This window comes from Bison bison, unplaced genomic scaffold (genome assembly GCF_000754665.1).
Source record: "Bison bison bison isolate TAMUID 2011002044 unplaced genomic scaffold, Bison_UMD1.0 scf7180017864317, whole genome shotgun sequence".
Classification (NCBI taxonomy): Eukaryota; Metazoa; Chordata; class Mammalia; order Artiodactyla; family Bovidae; genus Bison; species Bison bison.
The window spans coordinates 7,464,121-7,483,961 of record NW_011494889.1 but is presented as its reverse complement, the minus strand read 5'-3'; the positions used below and the strand labels follow the sequence as shown (position 1 = coordinate 7,483,961).

General features: G+C 39.7%; 1 protein-coding gene across 3 annotated transcripts in view; it reads left to right on the top strand.

Annotated features, from left to right (window-relative positions):
• The window catches only part of DESI2 (desumoylating isopeptidase 2), a 42,976-nt gene that overhangs the window by 5,534 nt on the left and 17,601 nt on the right, over positions 1-19,841 (top strand). Inside the window, exon 1 of one of the 3 annotated variants that reach the window (XM_010852904.1) lies at positions 19,370-19,790. The exons of the other annotated variants lie outside the window; for them this stretch is intronic. Within the exon in view, the coding sequence (XP_010851206.1) occupies positions 19,743-19,790 (48 nt within the window). The 5' untranslated portion in view covers positions 19,370-19,742. Of the gene's footprint in view, positions 1-19,369; positions 19,791-19,841 lie in introns of those variants that run through there. 3 annotated transcript variants of the gene reach the window in all.

Below are 19,841 nucleotides of genomic sequence, written 5' to 3'. Positions count from 1 at the left end.
GAGCCCAACAAGAGGAAATCTGTGACTACTTCCACCTTTTCCCCTTCTATTTGCCATGCAGTAATGGGGCCGGAAATGGCACCCTACTCCAGTACTCTTGCCTGGAAAATCCCATGGACGGAGGAGCCTGGTGGGCTGCAGTCCACGAGGTCGCGAAGAGTCAGACACGACTGAGCGATTTCACTTTCACTGTTCGCTTTCATGCATTGGAGAAGAAAATGGCAACCCACTCCAGTGTTCTTGCCTGGAGAATCCCAGGGACGGGGGAGCCTGGTGGGCTGCCCTCTATGGGTCGCACAGAGTCGGACACGACTGAAGCAACTTAGCAGCAGCAGCAATGGGGCCGGATGCCATGATCTTCGCATTCTTAATATTTAGTTTTAAGCTGGCTCTTTCACTCTCCTCCTTCACCCTCATCAAGAGGCTCTTTAGTTCTCTTCACTCTCTGCCTTTCGGGTGGTATCCTCCTCATATCGAGGTTGTTGATGTTTCTCCCGCCTGTTTTGATTCCAGCTTGTAACTCATCCAGCCTGGCATTTCTTAGCATATAGATTAAACAAACATGGTCTCTACCGTTTATGTCCTTTATTGTGCCCATCTTTGAGCACAATGTTCCGTTGATATCTCCAGTTTTCCTGAAGAGCTCTCTAGTCTTTCCCCTTCTGTTGTTTTCTTCTAGTTCTATGCATTGTTCACTGAAGAAGGCCTTCTTGTCTCTGTGCTGCTCTTAGGCACTCTGCGTTTAGTTGGATATACCTTTCCCTTTCTTTCTCCCTTGCTTTTCACTTCTCTTATTTCTTTGGCTATTTGTAAAGCCTTCTCAGATAACCACCTTGCCTTCTTGCTTTTCTTTTTCTTTGGGATGGTTTTGTTTGCCTCCTGTACAATATTACGGACCTCCGTCCGTAGTTCTTCAGGCACTCTGTCTGCAAGATATAATGCCTTGAATCTGTTCATTAACCGTCACTGCATATTCATAGGGGATCTGATCTAAGTCATACCTGGCTGACCTAGTGGTTTTCCCTGCTTTCTTTAGGCCTGAATTTTGCCATGAGAAGCTGATGATCTGAGCCAAAGTCAGCTCCAGGTCTTGTTTTTGCTGACTGTATACAGCTTCTCCATCTTTGACTACAAAGAATGTAATCAATTTGATTTCAGTATTGGCCATTTGATGATGTCCATGTGTAAAGACGTCTCTTGTGTTGTTGAAAAAGGGTATTTTCTATGACCAATACATTTTCTTGGCAAAATTCAGTTAGCCTTTACCCTGCTTCATTTTGTTCTCCAAGGCCAAATTTGCCTGTTATTTCAGATATCTTTTGACATCCTACTTTTGCATTCCAATCCCCATTGAACAGAACATTTTTTTTGGTGTTAGTTTTGGGAGGTCTTCTGGGTCTTCATAGAACTAATCAGCTTCTTTGGCATCAGTGGCAGGGGCATAGACTTGGATTGCTGTAATGTTAAATGGCTTGTCTTGAAAACGAACCAAGATCGTTCTGGCATTTTTGAGGTGGCACCCAAGTACTGCATTTCGGACTCTTTTGTTGATTATAAGGGCTATTCCATTTCTTCTATGGGGTTCTTGCCCACAGTAGTAGATCATCTGAATTAAATTCATCCATTCCCGTCCATTTTGGTTCACTGATGTGAACTAAAGATGTCGATGTTTTTTCTTACCATCTCTGCTTGACCACGTCCAATTTATCTTGATTCATGGACCTAACATTCCAGTTCCTATGCAGTACCATTTTTTGCAGCATCGGATTTTATTTTCATCACCAGACACATCCATAACTGAGCGTCGTTTGCACTTTGGCCCAGCCGCTTCATTCTCTCTGGGCTGTTAGTAGCCCAGGAGCATATTGGACACCTGCAGACCTGGGGGCCTCGTCCTTCGGTGTCATGTCTTTTTGTCCTTTTATACAGTTCATGAGGTTCTCATGGAGCGGTTTGCCATTCCCTCCTCCAGTGGATTATGCTTGGTCGGAACTCCTCGTTAGGACCGGTCCATCTCGGGTGGCCCTACTCGGCATGGCTCATAGCTTCATCGAGTAATGCAAGTCCCTTTGGCACAGCAAGGCAGTGATCCGTGAAGGGGAAATTACTTGATAGCATTGTACTGTCACTAGTGTTTAGAACAGGGCCTGTCACTAGAAGCTGTTCTGTAAGTAATATTTACTAAATGAATGGGATTTTGACTAGGCAGTTTTATTTGGAATGGTGCCAGTACTTAAATGGTATGAAAAAGTTATCTGATCCCTCTTCTCCTGTGTCAAATGCCTGTTGCTGGGGGTTTTTTTCCTGTACTTTTACTTAGTTTATTGTAGGATTTTAGCTTTATTGTTGGAATTGGGTGACCAAGAAGGGGAATAGGATAGGAAAAAATACAATTATTGTTCTGTGGCGTAGCTTTTTTCGGGGGGAGGGAGGTTGTTTTAAACACTGTGGAACTACACTGAAGAAATGTTCTTAACTGGTTTATTCTTTGCACTTGGGTGTTAGTCACTCCTTGGAAGATAATCCCTCCAAAAACATTGTCAGTATCTGATTAATAGGAAGTAATTCCTGATTAATGGGAACTGGACTAAATTTTCTTGTACCAAGTATGCTTCTTGGACCAGTGACTCTCCTACCACTTGTTCTAAAAACAGTGACCCACAGGTCTAGCTTTAAAAAAAAAAAAAAAAAAGGACAGTCATAAATCTGCCCTCTTACATTATCCCTAACAGTATCTGCTCTTCTTTTTTCCTCCTTTTTTTGGGGGGCGGAGGGTGGTTTAGTATGTAAAAGAATCCAGTGCCTCCATATGTTTGTTTTATATTCCCACAATAACAAATTGCCCCAAACTTAGTGGTTTATGACAGTGCAGATTTATTCTCTCACACTTGCGTAGGTCAGATGTTCGGGTGGACTAGGCTGGTTCCTCTCCTCTGGGTCTCACAGGTTTGGAAGCAGGTCATCAGCCGGCCTAGGCTGCAGGGACAAATCTGCTGCCGAGCCTGTTAGAGTGTTAGGAAAATTCAGTTACCTGCAGTTGTAGGGCTGAGGTCCCATTCCTTGCTGTTGTGTCAGCCAGGCCCCTCTCAGATGCTTAAAGCCTCTTGCATTCCTCACCTGCATCCTTCATCTTCAGACCGGCAATAATGCATTGAGTCCTTGTCACACTTTAGATAGCTCTGGCCTCCCCTTCTGCCACATCGATTCCACATCCATCCAGAGGAAGTTCTCTGCTTTCGTGGGGTTTTATAAATAGATGAGACCCACGAGGATATTCCAGGGGAATATGTATCTTGAGGGCTTCCCTGGTGGGTCAGATAATAAAGAATCTGCCTGCAATGCTGGAGACCCAGCTAGATGAGACCCATGAGGGTATTCCAGGGGAGTATCTATCTTGCAGTCTATAACTTTACTTCTGAAAGTCCCTTTGCCATGTAATATAGCATATTCACAGGTTCTGTAGACCAGGATCTAGACATCTTAAGAAGTCATTCTGCCTACCACACCATCTGTGAAAGACATTTTGTAAACCCCAAAATGTTCAGTGTTCCCTTTCAGCAGTCCTTTGACTTGCCATGGAATAAATGCTAACCTAGTAACTTAAAATGGAAAATCTGATGTTCAGTCATCCCCCAGTACCCTTCGGGGAATTGGTTCCAGGCCCCACCCCAGATACCAAAATCTGCAGATGCTCAAATCGCATAGTTGGCCCTCCTTGTGCACAGATGCAGAAACTGGATTCAAAGGCCGACTATAGTTATTGGGGAAAATAAAGTCTACATTTCAGGCGTTCCCATGTTGTTAAAGAGTCAAACGTATTCGAAAAGTATGGAAGCTTTTTTGATTGACAGGTACTCAGATATTAAGGGTCCAAGCGTGTTACTGACTGCAGACCCTTCAGACTACAGTGGTGCAGTGCATATCAGTCCCAAGGTCACGTGATGAGGGATAAAGTTAACAAAACAGAGTTTAGTGAAACTAAATTTAGAGCCTACTATTTTAGGTGAATTCTTTTGTTAAACAGATTTTTCTTAAGACAAGTTATACTTTCCATTTGTTGACTGTCAAGATTTTCTGTAAGATATTTAAATTCCAAAGCACTATTATTGTTCATATATTACCCAGTTGGGTGATATTAGATATTTTATTAGAATATAAAGAGAAGACTGCCAAAATAATATTATTATTGTTGTTCAGTTGTTAAGTGGTTTGACTCTTAACACCCCATGCACTGCAGCACACCAGGCTTCCCTGTCCTTCACTGTCTCCCAGAGTTTGCTCAAATTCATGTTCATTGAATTGAGGATGCTATCTAACCGTCTCATCCTCTGCCTCCCTCTTCTCCTTTTGCCTTCAGTCTTTCCCAGCATCACCATCTTTTCCACTGAGTCTGCTGTTCGCATCAGGTGGCCAAAGTATTGGAGCTTCAATTTCAGCATCAGTCCAATGAATATTCAGAGTATTAAACTATGAGAAAGGCAGAGCAATAGTAAAGGGAAACAAGATATGTGTAAAACAGTTTCATTTCTATTTATCTGGAATGTATTTTAGTATTTGACTGTGATAATCCCTTACCCATGAAATGAAAACTCAAAAATTAACTAGTTGACCCCACATTATTTGAAATAAAAGTCTCTCCTCACCAAATTGTGATGTCATCCTTATCATAATATTGAATTCTTGCCCATACAGAATTGATTAGTCTCATTACTACACTATTTTAATTAATATAATTTTACAATATATTTAGTATATGGCTGGGCCAGTTTCCGTTTATTATCATTCCAAAGTTTTTGTGGCTACTACTCGTTTTCTTTTCTAGGACTACTTTGTAAGGCTCTGAAAAAATTCCAAACTTTTTTTGTCTCTTTAATTTTATTGAAATATACACGAAATTTATTGTCTTGATCGTTTTTAGCTGTGTAGTTCAATGTACATTCACATGGTTGTGCAACCAGTCTCCAGAGCTTTTTGTCATCTTTCAAAAGTGAGATTATACCCATTAAACAACCATTTCCCACTTCCCCTTCCCCTCAGTCCCTGGTTATCACCGTTCTGCTTTCTTTGTCTATGAATAGACACCTCATACAAGTAGAATCGTGCAGTGTTTGTCTTTTTGTAACTGACCTATTTCTCTCTGCGTCTTGTTCTCAGGGTTCATCCCTGTTGAGCACGTGTCAGTTTTTTCCTTCTCAAGGCTGAATAATAGTCCACACTTTGTGTGTTTATCTGTCGATTGACGTTGTTTGCTTTCACTTTTTAGCTATTGGAAATAACGCTGCTGCGACCGTGGCTATACAAGTATCAGTTCCAGGTCTCTGCTTTCAGTTCCTTAGCTATACCCCGTAGCCCATAAAACTGTTTAAAGTTTCATAACATTTCAGCCTCATGTCATCCCTAAAAAGGCTTCCACTAGCCTAAAATTACAGAAGGAGTTTATACTTCTACTCCCAAGTGAAAAGCCAGTGCTAATTAATGAACGATCTGGGAGTCCCCACGTTCATCGGAGGTGCATGGTACATTTATCCTATCTTAAATTATCATTCTATATAAGTCTATTTCTTGACCTTCTATACTATTCATTTATTTAGTTACCTCTTCCTGCACCATTACAGGTGTTTAATTGTAGTATTCTACTGTGTTTTGATGACTGGTGATGAGTTTCTCATATTCTCCTTCAGAAGTCTCTTTTTTCCTCCACATACCTATTTTTCAAACAATTTAAACTCAGTTTATAAAAAAATTCATTGAAAATTGAAATATAATGACACTAAATTTGTGAATGATCTTGGGGGAGAATAGGTAGATTTACAATATTGAGTCTTTTCCTGTAATAATAAGAGCTAACAGTTTTGTGTGTTTTCTGTATGCCAACCGTTGTAATAAACCATTCTCTTGTATCCCTTTTGGTGAAGCAGGCTTAGTTGAAGAGGCTGCTCAGACTCATGCCTTAAGTGGTAGAGCAGGGCTTTTTAAAATTATTTTAATTGGAGGCTAATTACTTTACAGTATTGTGGTGGTTTTTGCCATACATTGACATGAATCAGCCACGGGTGTTCATGTGTCCCCCATCCCAAAACCCTCTCCCACCTCCCTCCCCATCCCATCCCTCAGGGTTGTCCCAGTGCACCCGCTTTGAGTGCCCTGTTTCATGCATTGAACTTGGATTGGTCATCTATTTCACATATGGTAATATACATGTTTCAGTGCTATTCTCTCAAATAATCCCACCCTCGCCTTCTCCCACAGAGTCCAAAAGTCTGTTCTTTATATCCATGTCTCTTTTGCTGTCTTGCATATAGGGTCGTTGTTACCATCTTTCTAAATTCCATGCTAAGTCACTTCAGTTGTGTCCGACTCTGTGCGACCCCATAGACGGCAGCCCACCAGGCTCCTCCGTCCATGGGATTTTCCAGGCAAGAGTACTGGAGTGGGTTGCCATTGCCTTCTCCATCTAAATTCCATATATATGCATTAATATACTATATTGGTATTTTTCTTTCTGACTTACTTCACTCTGTATAATAGGCTCCAGTTTCATCCACCTCATTAGAACTGACTCAAATGTGTTCTTTTAATAGCTGAGTAATATTCCACTGTGTATATATACCACAACTTTCTTACCCATTCATCCACCAATGGACATCTAGGTTGCTTCCATGTCCTAGCTATTGTAAACAGTGCTGCGATGAACACTGGGGTACATGTGGATAGAGCAGTTTTGAACCAAGAGCTCTGACACTAAAATCTGTGCCATTAACCACCATATAGCACCCCTCATCCATGGAAAGTGCTATATTTCTCTTTATTTGTCCTAATCTTACACACATCAATAAACTAAGTTTCATTGTGCTCTTCGGAACCCATGAATGGGTAGTGATTTTTAAACATCCCCTACATCCTCATCCTTTTCTGTAAATGATTTTGTAAATGGTTGGTTTTATTGTGTCAACTGGATATATAGAGCCCAGTTTTCAGTCAAGCAACAGTCTAGGTGTTGCTGTGAAAATATTTTCTAGATTTGGTAAATATTTAAATCAGTAGACTTTGAGTAAAACAGATTATCCTCCATAATGTGGGTGGGCTTCATCCAATCAGTTGAAGACGTTAAGAAAAAAGACCAAGATCCTTTAAAGAAGGAGTTCTGCGTCAGACGGCTGTAACATCACTTCTTCCCCCCTCTCTAGCCTGCCGTCCTGTCCTGCAGGTTTCACGCTTGCCATCCCCCACAATTACATGAGTCAGTTTCTTAATAATCACTTCCTTACTCCCACCACCCCATCCAAGTTAGATTTTGTAGTCTACCATTTTAATCATTCTCTCTGTCATACTTGTCTAGCTGCTGTAGTTAAATTGAACTCTCTATCTACTCAACACCTCAGCAGCCAAATGCAGCTAGAGAAAAATGTACAACCATACAGACTAATCTCACTTGAAAATCATGACCACAAACCCCAGGAGGACCCTAAATGCCATTTGGCAACATTTCCTTATTTCTCTGGTCAACTGACTTACCCACTCTCCAAGACAATTGCAATATTTCATGCTCTTTCCACCTTCTTTACTCTCAGCTGATGACTTCACTGCTTATTTCATTTAAATTAAAAAAAAAAAAAATTGAAGAGAATGTTCTCATCCTTCCACTACCACTGTTCATCTCCCTCCTATTACATGGAATGGGACTGAATTGCCCATGTCCCTGTCTGAGGTCAAACCTTCCACTGTGTGCTGAAACCCATGCTCTTCTATGAAAGGACTTTGCTGTCAGAATTGTCTTCTGTTCTGTCTCTTCGGTTTTTTTTTTTTTTACCTACTTTCATTCCAGTCAGCATACAAATATGCTGTAATATTTTCCAGCTCTTAGCCATTTGAATCAAGGAGAACTAGTGAGATACTTCAATATTGTCTCTGTTAACTGTCCACCATATTGTACCATGATGTTCCCATCGTGCTCTCAGCCTGGGGGGTTATGTCATTTTAAATCAGCTTCCAAAGTAATTTATCACTTTTAAGAGGCTAACAAATAACGAAGCAAGCAAGAGCTATGATGTTTCAGTTCACATTCATTCTGACCTGCTCTTCTATCTGTGGGTATCAAAGCAGTAATGCAGCAGGGCTTCCCTGGCGGTCCAGTGGTTGATAGTTCTCGTTCCATTGCAGGGGGCATGGGTTCAATCCCTGGTCTGGAACCTGAGCTCCTACATGCTGCGTGACATGGTCAACCAAAAAAAAAAAAAGCAGTTTTTTGCATTTTCTAAGTTATTCATTCTGCAGTGAACTTGAGGGTAGAGACCGTGTGTTACTCTTCTTTTTATTCCCAGAGCTTGGTACATAGTAATTACAGTACTTTAAAAAGGTTTCTTGGACTTAACCTGAGGTTCCCCTACGACCTGTCATTCTGAAACAGTTTCTTCCTCCACTGTGTCATCTTGATCGTGGCTGCTGCTTGCAGGATGGAGAAGTATGCATGCAGGGTTCTGCGTTGCTCAGGTGTCTTGACAGGTCTCCCTGCCCAGTCGGGTGGCGAGTGAGAGTCACAGAGCATCCACACTGGTTCAGAACAAGAGTATCAATATGAGAAAGAAGGCTGGGGCAGGCCTGCCTTCTCCTTGGTCATGCCTGCAATCTGTTACTGAAAGTAGTGAAATGTGTTAATAGTTCTTTGTCTTTGTGGTTTAGCCTTGGCATCAGGTTGCATGGATTTGTATTTTACATCCTGCTTTTCAGCTGTGTGACTTTGGGGAAATTACTTAACTTCTCTGTGCTAGTGTTTCTTTCTAAAATGGGAATAGGATTTCCCTGGCCATTCAGTGGTTAAGACTCCATGATTCCAATACAGAGGATGCCGGTTCCATCCCTTGTAAAGGCACTAAGATTCCACATGCCAAATGGTCAAAAAATAAATAAAATGGGAGTAGTACTGTACTTGGCTCATAGGGTTTTATAAGGATCATATGAGTCAGTTTATATAAGATGCATAGAATGATACCTGGCACATGATCAGCACTAGAAAGTGTTAGCTGTTGTTATTGCTTGTGTTTTTATTTGCAGGATTGTAAAAGCTAAGTGAGCTTCCGTTTGTATACTTTCAGTAGTTGCAACACCTAACAGCTTGATTTTCGGGATTTCTTCACTTTATCTGAAGGAGAGTTAGTCCACAGAGCAAAGTGCTACCCCAGTCGAAGCATTAAAAGCAGGTTGTGGTAGATGCAGAGAACAAACTAGTGGTTACCAGTCAGGAAGGGGTCGAGCAATAGAGAGGTAGGGGAGTGGGTACGAACTACTGGGTGTAAGACAGGCTCAAGGATATAATTGTATAACATGGAGAATATAGTCAATATTTTATAACAACTGTAAATGGAAAACCAACTTGTAAAATTGTATAAAAAATTAATAATTTAGATCTTATTCAAGTGGGCTGTTGAACATTTGACATCGTCTCCAAGATCTCTGTCATACTAAATATATAAAATTGGGGTTAATTGTGTAGCCTTTTTTATCCCCTTGGGTGTTAGAGTTGACAGCTAGTCTTCAGCCTTTCTGCCACATGAACTTAATGGAAGTAATTTATAAGTCTTGAAGTATTTTTGTAAACTAAAACAGTTTAGCTTGAGATTGGTTTATATACCATAGCATTATTGTAATTTCTAACTCACTGTCCAGCACTGAGTTAAATGAAGCACCAGATAAGGTTAACATGTTCATTGTCTCCAGCAGTCCTCAGTTATAATCTGTTGTGTGTATTGCAATCTGCTGAATAGTATTAAAAGAGTTGTCTGGTTGAAGTACCGTGGAAGTTTCTAGTTTCTAAAAGGAACACATCTTGTAGACTTTCCCTCTCCTTCACATTTGAAGGTTAGTTATAGTTCACAGGGTAGGAGGTCTCTACATTGCTAAACTAGGTAAGATGGGCATGTCATGCAGCTTTTAGGCAAAGAGTAATGATGGCTGTTTTTACTTGTGATGGTACGTGATAGGTCATCAAAATTTCACACTTAAAAAAACGATAAACTAATATTAATGATTTCCATCTTATTCTGAAGTTGTTCAGGACACTGCAAGACTAAAGAAAATCAAAGCCACATGAGACTATCTATTAGGAAGTAGTCGTGTGATTTAAAAAAGCAGTAGGTGAAGGCTAAGAAACCCGGGCTGTATGTACGACTTAGCCACTTATTATGTGGCCTTGGGTGCAGATTTCTTGCTTGAATATCCCAAAAGTGATTTACATATTTTGTGTGGACTGTTATGAAAGACCAAGTAAGTGAAAGGATGTGTTAGAGTGACATCCAAAAAATGAGTTACTTATGATATATACACATGTTGGTTTTAACACTTATCAAATTGTGATTGATTGTTTACATTCTTAATGAGTTCTTTATGGACAGGGACTGTGATTTGATCATCCTTAGATCTCTGGTGTCTAGCAGAGTCCCCGACACATACATTTTATTAATCAAAGTTGTCTAACTTTATTTATAGCTTTGCAGGTAAGTAAAAGTTTTTTTGTGTGTGTGTGTGTATCCATGGGTTTTTTTTTTTTTCCTAATTTTATTTTTAAACTTTACATAATTGTATTAGTTTTGCCAAATATCAAAATGAATCCGCCACAGGTATACATGTGTTCCCCATCCCGAACCCTCCTCCCTCCTCCCTCCCCATACCATCCCTCTGGGCCGTCCCAGTGCACCAGCCCCAAGCATCCAGCATCGTGCATCGAACCTGGACTGGCAACTCGTTTCCTACATGATATTTTACATGTTTCATTGCCATTCTCCCAAATCTTCCCACCCTCTCCCTCTCCCACAGAGTCCATAAGACTGTTGTATACATCAGTGTCTCTTTTGCTGTCTCGTACACCGGGTTATTGTTACCATCTTTGTAAATTCCATATATATGCGTTAGTATACTGTATTTATGTTTTTCCTTCTGGCTTACTTCACTCTGTATAATAGGCTCCAGTTTCATCCACCTCATTAGAACTGATTCAAATGTATTCTTTTTAATGGCTGAGTAATACTCCATTGTGTGTATGTACCACAGCTTTCTTATCCATTCATCTGCTGATGGACATCTAGGTTGCTTCCATGTCTTGGCTATTATAAACAGTGCTGCGATGAACATTGGGGTACACGTGTCTCTTTCCCTTCTGGTTTCCTCAGTGTGTATGCCCAGCAGTGGGGTTGCTGGATCATAAGGCAGTTCTATTTCCAGTTTTTTAAGGAATCTCCACACTGTTCTCCATAGTGGCTGTACTAGTTTGCATTCCCACCAACAGTGTAAGAGGGTTCCCTTTTCTCCACACCCTGTCCAGCATTTATTATTTGTAGACTTTTGGATCGCAGCCATTCTGACTGGTGTGAAATGGTACCTCATAGTAGTTTTGATTTGCATTTCTCTGATAATGAGTGATGTTAAGCATCTTTTCATGTGTTTGTTAGTCATCTGTATGTCTTCTTTGGAGAAATGTCTATTTAGTTCTTTGGCCCATTTTTTGATTGGGTCGTTTATTTTTAAATAAGATTTAAACTGAGATGCAATTTAGGGGAACCGTCTAGAGTCATTTCTCAATTTTATCCTGGGCTTCCCTTCTGGCTCAGCTGGTAAAGAATCCACCCGCAGTGCAGGAGACCTGGGTTCAATCCCTGGGTTGGGAAGATCCCCTGGAGAAGGGAATGGCTACCCACTCCAGTAATCTGACCTGGATAATTCCATGGACTGTATAGTCCATGGGGTCACAAAGAGTCAAACACAACTGTGCAACTTTCACTTTCAACTAAGATATACATTTTATATAATACTTATTAAACTCACATGTAACTGAAACCAGATATTTAGGAAACACTTCGGTGTGTATGTGATATCCTCTGATAAGTTCTATTCCACTATGCTTTGTGCGTTAAGTCACTTCAGTCATGTCCAAATCTTTGCAGCCCTACGGACTGTAGCTCACCAGGCTCCTCTGTCTGTGGGATTCTCCAGGCAAGAATAGTGAAGTGGGTTGCCATGCCCTCCTCCAGGGGATCTTCCCAACCCAGGGATTGAACCCAAGTCTCTTGTGTTTCCTGCATTGGTAGGTGGGTTCTTTACAACTGGCACCACCTGAGAAGCCCACATTATGTTTCATTGAGTTAAAATAATACTAGCACAGCCCACTGAAGTGATCTCAGGATTTTTTAATGAGTTTTACACCTTCAGTTTAAAAGATAACTTTTCAAGAATGAAATCTCCAAGAGAACAGAAACTTGCTTATGTTTGAGTCTGTATTGCTAGTTCTAATGTGTCGTAGGTGTTCAATAAATATGTCTTGAATGAGTAAGAGTGGCGATCCTCTTCCCATGTTGTTGTTCAGTCAATAAGTAGTGTCCAACTCTGCAATCCCATAAACTGCAGCACACCAGGCTTCCCTGTCTTTCACTATCTCCTGAGTTTGCACAAACCCATGTCCATTGGGTCAATGAGGCCATCCAACCATCTCATCCTCTGTCGTCCCCTTCTCCTCTTGCCCTCGATCTTTCCCTGCATCAGGGTCTTTTCTAATCAGTTGGCTCTTTGCATCAGGTGGCCAAAGTATTGGAGCTTCAACTTCAACATCAGTCCTTCCAATGAATATTCAGGACTGATTTCCTTTAGGATTGACTGGTTTGATCTCCTTGCTAAGGAATTCTCAAGAATCTTTTCCAACACCACAATTTAAAAGCATCAGTTCTTTGGCACTAAGCATTCTTTATGGTCCTACTCTCACATCCATACATGACTACTGGAAAAATCATAGTTTTGACTATATGGACCTTTATCAGCAAAGTGATGCCTCTGCTTTTTAATATGCTGTCTAGGCTTGTCATAGCTTTTCTTCCAAGGAACACGCATCTTTTAATTTCATGACTGCAGTCACCATCTGGAGTGATTTTGGAGCCCAAGAAAATAAAGTCTGTCACTATTTCCATTTTTTCCCCCATCTATTTGCCATGAAGTGATAGAACTGTATAACATGATCTTCTTTTTATGAATGTTGAGTTTGGAGTTTTAAGCCACTGTTTCACTCTCCTCTTACACTTTTATCACAAGGCTCTTTAGTCCTTTGCTTTCTGCCATAAAGGTGGTGTCATCTGTGTATCTGAGGTTATTGATGTTTCTCCCGGCAATCTTGACTCCAGTTTGTGCTTCATCCAACCTGGCATTTCACATGATGTACTCTGCATAGAAGGTAAAGAAGAAGGGTGACAATAACCAGTCTTGATGTACTCCTTCCCAATTTGGAACCAGTCTATTTCAAGTCCGGTTCTAACTTGACCTGTCCAGTTGCTTCTTGACCTGCATACAGGTTTCTCAGGAGGCAGGTAAGGTGGTCTGTTATTCCTGTTTCTTTAAGAATTTTCCATAGTTGTGATCCACACAGTCAAAGGCTTTAACATAGTCAATGAAGCAGAAATAGATGGGGGTTTTTGGAATTCCATTGCTTTTTCCCATGCTTTTCCCCATGAGTCACATTTAAGGACAGAACAAAGGAAAAAGGATTACATATTCCTTGCTACATTTCAGCTGATCAAGAATTTGAATGATCTAAGTATAATACAATACACTAAGCAACATGGAGGGTACAGAATTAAGTAAGGCTTTGTCTCAGATCTCATGCAGTTTTAGAACCCAATCCAGGAGGATAGTCAAATACAAATAGGCTCCTTAGAAGGAGTTTCAATGTTTTACCAAAATATTTCACACAACTAAATTAAGTGCTTGCTAGGAGAGATTTGCCAAGAACTTGGTTTTCCGATATAGTTGTGGTTCAGGACCAAGAACTGGTAGTACCCTGTCCCATCTGCTAGTAGAGTCAAACTGTGGATCATATAACGTAGGTTTAGTCTTGAAAATATTCATGGCGCATTTGGTTCACTGTTGATTTGACTTTTAAAAATCTATTCTCCTTTAAATAACTTAATTCAGAGTCATCTTACATCTAGCTTGTTGTGGGTTTTAGAAATTGGATCTTTTGGTAAACATAGTAATTTGTTTTTGAGAATTAGTTTGCCTAATCGATAAAGAGGAGGAAGCTTCAGCCCTGTCTAAAATACATGTCACCACATTTTCTTTGCTTATTAGATTATCATGTCAGTATAAATATATTATCATGCCAGTATATCATGTCAGGCATATTCACACTCATGCCACCAGGACAGTACTTCGGAGCGTTTAAGACTCAGTACAGTCCCTAAGAAGGCCAGTCTGAGGCTAACTTCAGGTTTTATCAGGAAGGTGCAGTCCAGATAGTTATATTGAAGCAAACGTAAACTGAGACTGTCCCAGCAAACAAAGAGGTTTGGCCGTAGCTTTTGTGCATGTGTTCATTTTGGCTACACTGTCAGTCTTGGGCTAACTTTAAATTTTATCATCAGAACTGAGACTTGAGAGTAAAACACTATGAACTAAAAGATTACTGACAAATCTTTCATAATCAGGAGCTATTACATACTCCAAAAGATGAGGCTTCATACCTTAATTACTGTTATCAACAATTTATACGTAATTTTGAAAATGTTTTTGATATGTAGATAATTTTTTTTTCCCCCTAAGACAGAGAAAGTCAGCCATGTGCTCATCAGATAATATTTTCTGGTAGTGAAGAGATTGGACATTTTCTTAGTAATAAAATAGCATCTATACCATATAATTCTTATAATATAAAGTAAATTAACAGACATAGATGGGTATTCATGATTTCATCTAAAAAAATACTGGAAAATCTCAGTTCATTCGGTGCAATTTTATTGTCTCTGGTTTATGACCAGCCTGTTGTTAAAGCACCATAGAAAGCATTTAAATATGATTTACTGTTAAGTAGCATTTGTGGTAAGATTATCTTAGAATATATCCATTGGTACCAAAAAGACCTCATAAGGTAGCTTAACAGTGTGAACATCAAGGACACTTTTATATGAGAAGGCACTATAATAATTACCCGAGTCTCTACTTGTCACAGTTTATTTTGGATTTTTAACTCAGTAATTGAAATATCTTGTCCTAAACACCTTTTGGGGGGAATAAAGTAAATTACTTTTAATGCCACGAACACTGATTCTAGTTTTTAGGGGAAACAGTCATACTTTATACTTATATCATTTAATATGCCTTTTAAGGAAATCAGACCCAGGTTCTAAGTGATTATATTAAATGTTTTAAGTTCCAGACTAGGGAGATAGCATTTATCATAGTTGTTGCTTTCAAGCAGGAAGCATAACATTTTATTAAGTTGATAAAACAAATCACTGACTAAAATGAAGTTTAATGAAAGTTCTCTATCAGAAGAACTTACCATTTTAACATATGACTGTAATATAGAACAGTCAGTTCAGTTGTGTAAATAATGCTTTAGAAATAATAAGTGGAAATATTTAGGCCAATTTTTTGCATTGAAGCAAGATTGAGTTCAAAAGTAGCTGCAGTTATTTATGTATTCATTGCTTTCCCATATATTTCAAGATGATGATTTTTCTGTGAATTGTTTCCTCTTTTTATGTTAATACTCTGGAATATTTTGATAAGCCTTCTAACCCTCAGTGACACTGGCAGGCATCAGAGGGGGTTAAGCATGTTCTAGTAGTCCTTCCTTGGCCCTCTTCTCTTCGTTTACTTGCCATCTCTGTGGACTTAAGATGTTCAAGGCTGTAAGGTCCTAACACCAAAGTGAGATTAGTTCTCCAGTCCTCTGCTCATGTCCTTCTTGAATATATAAGAACCCCATAAAACCACTGCCTTACAGAGACCTTTTACTCAGATCTGTACTTCTCAAGAAGATAAATCATTGCTTATAGGCATCTTAAAGCAGAGTCGAATTAACTCTGCCATTGTTTGCCATCCAGTTTAGTGAGTCACTGCTCTTGGTAATGTGGCATAACTCCCAAATCTTGAAGGTTCTGAGAATTAACAGATAGCCAGAACCAGTCTGCTATTTACATGTGCATCCAGCCCTTTATCAGTCTGTAGAACAGAGTATGAGGGAAGAATCCTACCAATATGTGTTTGCTACGACTAACGCTTGATGTTTGCTGTAGGTCAAGCACTCTGCTAAGTACTTTATACATACTAATGTATTTCATTCTCGTAGTAGTCCTCTGTGGAAGACTCTGTTCATTATCCCCATTTTGTAAATAAGGACAGAGAGGATAGGTATCTTTCCCCAGGTCACACAAGTAGTAGATAGTGAAGTGAGAATTTGAACCAAGGGTGTGAATTGGAATCAGTGTCTCTTTTTGAGTCATTGGGAACCTTTACAAGTTATCAGATGTCAGGGTCAGGGAGGGATAGATTGGGAGTTTGGGATTAACATATACACTCTATTTAAAATAGATAGCCAACACAGACCTACTGTGTACCATAGGGAACTCAATATTGTGTAAAATAACCTAAGTGGGAAAATAATTTGAAAAAGAATAAATACTTATATGGGTATAACTGAATCACTTTGCAGTACACCTGTAACTAACCCATCATTGTTAATCAACTATACTCCAATATAAAATAAAAATTAAATTTTTAAAAAGTTACCAAATATCTGTGAAGAAACCAAGGCAAAGAACCCCCATCTCCTCACACTCAGCCCAGTGTCTTTCCACTATAGTTCAAATGCGTCCGCATTGTTCATTGAAATGCTTGGATCAGCCTTTTTCTATCCAAGCAGTAAACTCTGAAGTAAATTCTAAGATGATAGAAACAATATTCTTGTGATCCAAACTGGAACACAGAGATGTTGTGAGCTTTCCTGTTGGATCCTAAGGGAACAATAGTGTTAGATGAAGCTGACCAAATAGCTTAGGAGATGGTTGACATGGACATGTTGTGGTAACTCTGCTGTTGTTTCATGGTTTGAGAGAGACTGTTTTGTGGTAGCAGCTGGCTCATTTATTGTTTTCCTTTGGTATATTGGGAAGAGTTTGAGAAGAATCACATTGTAAACCAACTTTCAAATGAAAGCGTCTGATTTTCATATAATCCCTCAGGGATTATGTGGTTGTCAGCATTGGGTAAACTTGAACATAAAGCTTCCTTTGGTGGCTCACCCCCAGTGTTCCGTGTCGCTCCGCCCTCACGTGCCCTGCGTGGTAAACTTTCTCTGCAGGGCTGGCCCAGTGTCATTATGTGTAAACCTCTTCATCCCAGCTTCTGCAGTTGTCTCAGAGCAGCGTGTTCAACTAGTCTCTGAATACTGGTTATACTCTCAGACTTGGACCCAACTCTAGAAATAAAAGTGGTCTTTTCCCAATTCAAATAAAAAGCTAAGCCTTTAAATAAAATTGTCCTCTTTCCCCAAGTATGTAAGTTTAAAACTTTTGGCATCTGCTGCTACTTAGACAGCAAAATCAATGAAGACATATCCAACAGAAATTAACAAAAATCTTGCTAACATCCAGTCATGTCTAATTCAGCAGCTTGGTTTGTTTGTTTGTTTTTCATGGATACATGTTCTTGGCTGTGATTTCATGTTGCATATTTATAATACATCTTCTGTTGGAAAATATCAATGTTTTATGGTTCTACAAAAGCATGAATTTCCACATAGTGAATTTGAGAAGCTCTGTTGAGCTTTGTGAGAAGATGTTTATTCCACAGATACCGTGTGAAATGTTTCAGCAGTGGTACGTAAATAATTTTTTAAAGACAAAGGGTGGAAATCAAGTTAGAGGAGCATCGAGAAACACTGCTATTAAAAATCTTAAACTGTGAGACGATAATATTACTCAACATGAGTAAGTCGCCACAGCTAGTCATTTTAGGGGGAGTTTCACAACTAAAATCATTCAGTAAAAGACTAAGTCCTCATATACAGTCAGCTCTCCGTATCCACAGATGCCTTTACCATGCCATTTCAAATAAGGGTCTAGAGCATCTCGGACTGGGGAGTCTGGGGGGTCGGGGGGCGGTTCTGGAACCAGTCCCTTGCAGATACCGAGAGACCGCTATGTGTGTTTTGTTTGTTTACAGTTATATCATGCATCTCCACTTAAAATAGGCATCCTCCATATTGTCTGCATAGCCTTGGCAGGACTTTGAGGCAGAAGGACTCGATAAGGTTTGCTGACCTTGAATTAAACGCTCGTCTCCTGCAGGCAGCCTGCCCGGTTTTTAAAGAGTAATAAGCCTTCCAGGCGTGTTCTCTAATAATAGAGCAAGGAAGCCCTAACAGAAACAGGAACATTTGGAGAGCATTTCTCACTCTGACGGACTCTCTGTGGAATTTTTACCCTCTTTTTCTTTGGAGTCCATTCAGAAAAAAAATTTTTTAAATCACACCAAGGAGAAAGATCGAATTTACTTAATTAATTTCTTCAGTAATGTGCTGCTGTTCATAGATGAGAGGTGACTGACCAAAATACATATATATATATTTAGAGTTTGGGGTTTTATTTTTTTGTTTTCTGTTTTTGGGAGGCATGCCATGCAGCTTGTGGGATATCAGTTCCCTGACCAGGGATTGAACCTGTGCCCTCAGCAGTGAAAGCAAAAAGTCCTAACCACTAGACTGCCAGGGACTTGCCAGTTTTTTCCTGTTCTTGATATGTTTTTTGTTTATAGTCTGTTTTTCACATGTTTTTGAAGGCAGCTGTCTGAAATTAGGAAGGCAATCTGTAATTTGAGGAATAACCTGGTTAAAGGTTTTTGACTAGGAAAGGGGCCTGGCAGGCTACAGTCCATGGGATTGCAGAGAATCGGACATGACTTAATGACCAGACAACAAGAGTTCAAGAACTAATTGGACCATCTTTTGAGTTTTTCATTAGAAATGCTTTAAGGTAGTTAATAGTCTTTTCACTTTGGGGGGTGTGGGCATCAAGTCCCATACTCATAATATGTATATTTTATTTCTCTTTTACTAAAGTTTATATTTTGGATTATTTCATAGAAGAAGGACAGGAAAATGGAAACTTTTTTGTTCAAGAATTTCTTGGTTCTCACTTTGCTAACAGAGAGGAAACTTTGTTATAATGCCAAATTACACTTTTTTAAAGGAACAAAGTATGTATTCTGTCTGAACAAAATTTTGTCCTTGGAGGATTCATGATATTTATAGAAGAGTTTTTGTTTAGGTTTGCCAACTGTGGAAATTGTTTACTCTTTACCATTTGGTACAAGTTAGTAGATCTTTTACTTCTATTCCTAGCAGGCACCCCATTCCAGTACTCTTGCCTGGAAAATCCCATGGATGGAGGAGCCTGGTAGGCTGCAGTCCATGGGGTCGCTAAGAGTCGGACACGACTGAGCAACTTCACTTTTACTTTTCCTTTCATGCACTGGAGAAGGAAATGGCAACCCACTCCAGTGTTCTTGCCTGGAGAATCCCAGGGACGGGGGAGCCTGGTAGTCTGTGGGGTCTATGGGGTCACACAGAGTCGGACACGACTGAAGCGAATTAGCAGCAGCATTTTTTAGACAGTTTTATTGAGACATAGTTCACTTATCATTCAGTTCGCCCTTTGTGTACAATTCAGTGGATTTTCGGGCATTCACAGAATTGTACAGCTATCATCCCGTTCAATATTAGTAATTTTTCATCACCTCAGAAAGAAATCCCATACCCATTAGAGATCACTCCCGATTTCTCTGCACACCTCCCAGTCATAAGTAGCCACTAATCTATTTTCTGTCTGTATAAATTTACCTATTTTAGGCATTTCATATAAATGGAATCATACACTGTGATTGACTTATTTCATCTGGCATAATGTTTTCAAGAGTCATTCAGTTGCTGCATGCATCAGGAACTTCTCTCCTTTTTGTTGAGAAATAATGTAATAAAGGTATGCCACGCTGTTTATCTGTTCACTAGCTGAGGAACGTTGGGGTTGTTT